The 6,101-nt window shown below is 56.9% G+C and overlaps 1 protein-coding gene across 1 annotated transcript in view; it reads right to left on the bottom strand.

The window, feature by feature from the left end:
- Positions 1–1,194: 1,194 nt before the first annotated feature.
- Positions 1,195–6,101, bottom strand: part of SFRP5 (secreted frizzled-related protein 5) — a 33,602-nt gene continuing 28,695 nt past the window's right edge. Inside the window, exons 2-4 of the mRNA XM_006756673.2 lie at positions 5,990–6,098; positions 3,926–4,003; positions 1,195–2,119 (exon numbers count right to left, since the gene is read on the bottom strand). Coding sequence (XP_006756736.1) covers positions 1,773–2,119; positions 3,926–4,003; positions 5,990–6,098 — 534 coding nt within the window. The 3' untranslated portion in view covers positions 1,195–1,772. The remainder of the gene's footprint in view (positions 2,120–3,925; positions 4,004–5,989; positions 6,099–6,101) is intronic.

Here is a 6,101-nt window from a genome sequence, read left to right as displayed (position 1 = left end):
TCCAGCTGTACCTTCACTGGTGAGGGGAGCCCCTCTGGGGGTGTCCCCCGCTCCCTGCTCTGGGCACATCTGCCCTGCCCCTCAGTCTCTGCTGGTGGATGCTCCTAGCAGAGGTGGGCACCACCTCTTCCAAATGCTGGACATTTGACTGGCAATAGCCTGTTGCCTCCACTTCAAGGTGTTTTTTTTTTAAATATTTTATTGATTTTTTACAGAGAGGAAGGGAGAGAGAGAGTTAGAAACTTCGATGAGAGAGAAACATCGACCAGCTGCCTCCTGCACATCTCCCACTGGGGATGTGCCCGCAACCCAGGTACATGCCCTTAACTGGAATCGAACCTGAGACCCTTCAGTCCGCAGGCCGACGCTCTATCCACTGAGCCAAACCGGTTTCGGCTCCACTTCAAGGTTTTTCCCCTCCCTGCCCCTCAGGGAGCAGCCTCCATCTGCACTGGGCTCACTAAAGAAGCCCCTCGGGCATCCTAGCTGGTCCCCTCCGTGCATGCAGGTCCACTGCCCTCCTCCTGCCTCAGCTGTGGGCTTATCTGGATACCCAGATGGAGGGTCTCACCTGGGCTGCACACCACCCCAGCGAGCATGGAGGAATGCTGATTTCTGAACAGCCTCCAGAGATTCGGAAATAATTGCTTTAGAGCGAGGTCTAGTGTTTCGTGGGAAGTGGGGCCTGAGCGTCTACTTCATGCTGATGCTCTGGTCCAGGGACCACACTGAGAAACCACCATTCTGCACCCTCATCTCCACGTCGGGACCAGTGTGCAGTGGTGTCTGTGTGCAGAGAGTGTAGGAGCAGCACGTGCAGGCCTCTGGCTCCTCCAAGTAGCTCCGTGGCCCAGCCTCTTGGCTCCTTGGAGCATGCATTGCCTGAGGGAGGGAGACTGTTCAGGACTGTGGGAGCCTTCTGACCGTGGGAGGAGGCTGGGGAACTTAGCTGACCTCAGAGACAAAAGATGGCCAACTCCGTCCCTCATTGGTGGGGATGATTGGGGTGACCCTTGTGTGTGCTCTTGGGGGATCCTGCACAAGCATGGACATTGCTCTTAGGCATTCTGTGTATGTCTGTGTGGACAGGCCGTGGGCTATGACAAGGGCCTCTTTCTAAAAGTCCCTTCTGAACCTCCCTCTCCCTAGCTCTGGGGAACCGCCTGACAGAGAAACCACCTGGTCAAAACCAACTGTTGTTTTCTTTGATTTAATAAAAACTTAAAAAAACAAACCATTAAACACCAAACCCTACCTCCATCAGTCTACCTGTGGCCTCACAGCAGTAGCAATAAGTTACTCGTCAAGATAAAGGGGACATGCAGGGGCTGAGGAATGAACCCCAAGAAGCGAGCTTATGGGAGGAGATCTAGGCTGGGCTTCTCTCCAGTCTAGGGGGAAGGGACCTGGCAGAGATGGGGACAGTAGGGAGTGTGGCTGGAGGGCACTGTGACCCTAGTGCCTAGTGAGCCCCCCCGCCAACAGAGGGGAGCTGCACCATGGTCCCCTCCAGAAACCAGCTCGGCTGCGCATAGCCCCTCTACCCGTCCCTCCGTCTCTCCTCCCTGCCTACTTTTTGAGACCGGGGGTTTCCCCTCAAAAGAAAAAGCCCTATGTTTAAGAGAGGAAGCTCCCAGATACCCCAAAAGCCCTCAGTCAAGGACAGCTTGGGCTCCATGCCCATCCCTCAGGGCCTGTGCTGGCACTCGGGGCAGGAGGTGACAGTGTGCCCCAGGGCAGGGACGGGGCAAGGCACAGCTGCGAGGGCCCCTTCAGTGGGGCTCAGCAGCCCCGTAGAAGAAGGGGTAGTAGAGGGAGCAGGGGTAGGAGAACATGAATTTGACAGCGAACTTCATCTCCTTATTCTTCTTGTCCCAGCGGTAGACGGCCATGAGCAGCAGCTGTCCGTCCACCTTGCGGCCCATGACCAGGAAGCTGCCGGCCAGGCTGTCCAGCTGTGGGCAGGGGCAGCTCGCACCATTCTTCATGTGCAGGACCAGCCGCTTGGTGTCCTTGCGCTTCAGGGGGCCCGGCTTGAGCAGCTTCTTCTTTTTCTGGGCTCCGATCAGCTTCCGGTCCCCATTCTCTATCTTGATCTCCTTGATGCGCATTTTGACCACTGTGTATGGGGGTGGACAGAGGACAGCATGAGAATGGTCAGGTTTGCTCAGGATGCTGGTGGCCCCACTGCTGGTGCTCCTGCCTGAGGCTTCAGGGTGGAGCAATACACACACATTTTCATGTTTATGAAGCTCCTATCATGTGTTGGACTTTCACGGACATTATCACATTGAATCCTGGAGGTGTGGGTAGTGGGGAGAAATAAGATTTGCAGAGGTTGTAAGCTGCCCTGATTCTAGAGCCTGGATCGAGGGAGGTCTGGTTGACCCAGAACCCACACCTTTTCCAATACAAAGTGCACAGTGAGCTCTCACTGGGGCATGGGGTTGGGCTGTCCAGGGAGGGAAATATTGGAGGTGTGGTAACCAATTGGAGGGTTTGTTGGGGAGGGGTCCTTGAGATGGAGGGAGGCTGGACTTCATGTTCTCTGGGGATGTTTCTGAATGGGATTTCTGGTTCTGTGTGTGTGGGTGGGTGTGTGTGTGTGGTGTGGAGTGTATGTGGTGGGTATGAGTCAGTGTGTGTGTGTGTGAGTCCACATAGCATGAATGTGGGCTGCTAAGTGTTTCACAGCTGGCTCTGGGGAGGGGCCTGCCCGGTATCCTTCGCCGGTTTCCATGGGGTAAATACCCCTCTATGATGCACCGCATCACTGAGTACAAGGCTGGGAAGCGTGGCACACAACCAGCTCTCGCTGGTGTGAACACACCACTGTAACCTGCGTGAGACTGTAGTGTGGGTGGGAGTGTGTGTGTGTGGTGTGTGTGCTTTGTGTATATTGGAGTCGGGTGTGGTGTGTGGGAACATGAGAGTGGGTGGGGGGCACTGGAGGGATGTGGTAGAAGAAGAGAGTGGTCAGAGAGTGTCCAGGGCACTCCAAGGTGACTACAGAGAGCCTAGCAGTTGGGAATAGGGAGTCCTGAGCTTGGGGCGGGGTCACTTGGGCTAGTCTCCCCTCCCTTCTTCAGGCCTCTGGGCCCCATCTCTGAGCATCCAGGGAGAAGCCAGAGAACTACTTTTCCACCCAGGGAAGGAAGTCGTTACAAAATCTCCTTGCTTCTCTTCCTCCCTCTCCCCCACCTCCTCATTTTCTCTCTTGAACACACACACACCCCTGTGATAGAATAGTGATATTCTCTTTCCAAACAGACTAGCAACATGAGAGACCTGCTGACATAAGGATTTCATTTCTCTCTCTCTCTCTCTCTCTTCTCTCTCTCCATCTCTCTCATGGACAGGGAGGCCAAGACACAAAACAGGAGCTGACTTGGCAAAGATCACAAGCCGGACTGTGTGGTCCATGCAGGAGCCAGGGCCTGACTGGACTTGACTCAGCTGCCCAGTAGTGGGGAGGCTCCAGGATGAAGCTGTGGGGCAGGTGACCACAGCGCCCCTGGCCAGAGTACATCGGGTCCTCAGAAGAGGACCCCAGGGACAAGGGGGCTGCACTTCTGTTCCGGAGCCCATTCCTCCCACCTGCTGCCCCCATCCATCTCAGGGCTAAGCCTGCTCCCCACACAGAGAGCCCAGCCCTGGAGGCCCCCCTGTGGATGGTGCCAAGCGAGGGCTGCAGGAGCCCTGGCCAGGGATGGCTTCTGGGACCTGAGGACCATGGCCGGAAGCCCCTGAGATGATACTAAAAAAGGGGCATTTCCCTGGGGAGAGGGTTCATGGTTATAATCAGTCTAAACGGCGTCCATAAGGCAAAAAACTTAGGGTTCACAGTGATGGGCGTGGACACGTGTTCATATGTGTGCGTGTCAAGGAGGAGGGGCTGGGGTGGCTGCATGGGCTCCACACTCACCGAAGTCACTGGAGCACATCTGCTCCATGAGGCCGTCCGCGTTGTGCTCCATCTCACACTGGGCGCAGATCTTGGTCACTGAAGAGAGAAGCAAGGGTGGGGTCGAGCGAGGCTGGTGTGGGGACCAGAGTCCAAAGAGCCACTTAGGGTGCAGGCTTGCCCACAGACGAGCCACCTCCCCCTGTCCAGCCTCCATTTCTTACCAGGAAATGGGATGGTAGCAGTGAGAACACCACCTGCTCACTGAGTAGTTGTGAACGGGAGCGAGACAGGTTGTGCAGGACAAAACTGCCCAGGTGGGCATGACTGCCCATGACCCTGGCAGCTGCAGCTGTTTCATTTAATCCTCAGAAGTAGGTGTTTCTTTATTTTAAAGACAAGGAAACTGAGGCTCAGAGTGGCTACCCAAGTCTGCAAAGATGTGAGGACCGAGCTTAGGACTCAGGGTTTGTGGCTCCCAGGCTAGAGCTGGGGTGAGGGGTGTTCATGGGGGTCTTCCTAGGAACACAGGGTCCAGGCGTGTGGGTAGACAAGTGTCGCTGGCAGGGCGAGGACTGTGTCGAGGAGCACCCACCCCTTAGCACTGCCACGATTTCTGACTTTTCAAAGGAAGCCAAAAGTCTTAATTTTTATACAAAATAATGAGTTTTATCTGCAACACTCAGGCTGCTGGTCCTGAGGCCACTGCACAGCACCTGGCCTCTGTTCCCCTGTCTCTGTTTCCAGGTGGGCCCCCCAACATGGGGGTAAGAGGGGCTCAGACAGGGCGGAGTGCAGGGGAGGGCCAGGTGGGATTTCCTGGCTTCCAGACTGTAAATGGTTGGGCTCCCTGCTGGGGACTAAGCCGTCTCTCCTGGAGCTGCCTTCTTCTCCCCTGCCTCCCGGTCCCATTCTCAACCCGAGGAGGGGGTTCAGTCACTGGGCCCCCACCCAGCCGTGACTCCCAGGAGAGGGCCTGATGTGTAGGGCGCGGGGCTTGGCTGGTGAGGTTAGCCCTGGGGTGGGTAGGGCACGCTGAGGTACAGTTGTTTTTTGGGGCCAGGTTGATAGGAAGAAAGGAGAGCTGTGCTGCCCTTGGGGAAGTCCCAGTGTCGGGGGCTCCTCAGGCTCTCGGGTTAACAGCCGAGGCAAAGCTTTCCTGCTCACTGCCCGGGTTTATCCTCTTGTCTGGTGCCGGCTCGGGGTTACTCTGTTTGGAAGGAGTTGGGCAGACGGGAGAGCGTGAAGGGGGTGCACAGTGAAGGGGAGGTGGAGGCCAGGGAGGTATTAGGGGTAATGGGATGTGGGAGGTCACACCTAGGATGTCAGAGGTTTCAGGACCCTGGGTCTCTTTCTGTTTTACAGATGGGGAAACTGATGCTGAAGGGGCAGAGCCTATCTGCTCTTTCTTCTGCACTGAGCCTTGCCCGAGGTCTCGCAGCCCGGGGGCTGAGGAAGAGAGTGGGGAAAGTTAGGGAGAGAAATGGGGAGATGGAATCAGCCCCGGTGTGCACTAGTCCCCAGTCTTTCACTACATCCCTCCCCTTAGCCCTCCTCCCTCCCAAGTTCCCCAAACTGGGTGGGAATCCTTGTCTGGATGCCTTGGAGTCCAGGTTTGTGGAGGAGGTAAAAGGCATGGTTTATCCCCCAACATTCTTGCCTGAGAGAGGCAATAAGGCAGTTATCAGGATGCCCTAGGATGAGGGGACTGTATTGGGGTCACCCCAGGGGTTCCATCTTTGGGGAAGGTGGGTGCCAGGAGAGAAGCCTGGAGGGTTTTCAGGCAGCTGAAGTGGGGAGAACCAGTGGGAAGGTCCAGAGCCGCAGGGAGGCTCTGCTTTGGCAGTCCACGCGTTGGTGGGAAGGTGGGAATCCCGGCCGTGGGAGACAATCCCCGGGGTGCTCAAGGCTAAGCGAATAGGTTGTGTGTGTGTGTGTGTGTGTGTGTGTGTATAGAGGGGTTGACACCTGTGGGAGGCTCGCAGAGCTGTGCTAAGGGGATGGGGGAGCGGCATCTGTCCGGGGCCCACCTCTGGGGGCACCCAGGGCCATCAGAGCGCGCGGGGGCGGCGAGGGCGGCGCTACCTGGAGGCGCGGTGGCGGGCAGGTGCCCGAACTGCACAGCGATGCAGAGGTCGTTGTCCAGGGGGAACTTGTGGCAGTGCAGCAGCCCAGGCCACGGGAAGCCGTAGGCCTC

Source organism: Myotis davidii, unplaced genomic scaffold, assembly GCF_000327345.1.
Source record: "Myotis davidii unplaced genomic scaffold, ASM32734v1 scaffold332, whole genome shotgun sequence".
Taxonomy (NCBI): Eukaryota; Metazoa; Chordata; class Mammalia; order Chiroptera; family Vespertilionidae; genus Myotis; species Myotis davidii.
Note: the sequence above shows the minus strand (reverse complement) of the source record. Positions and strands in the feature narration are given on the sequence as shown.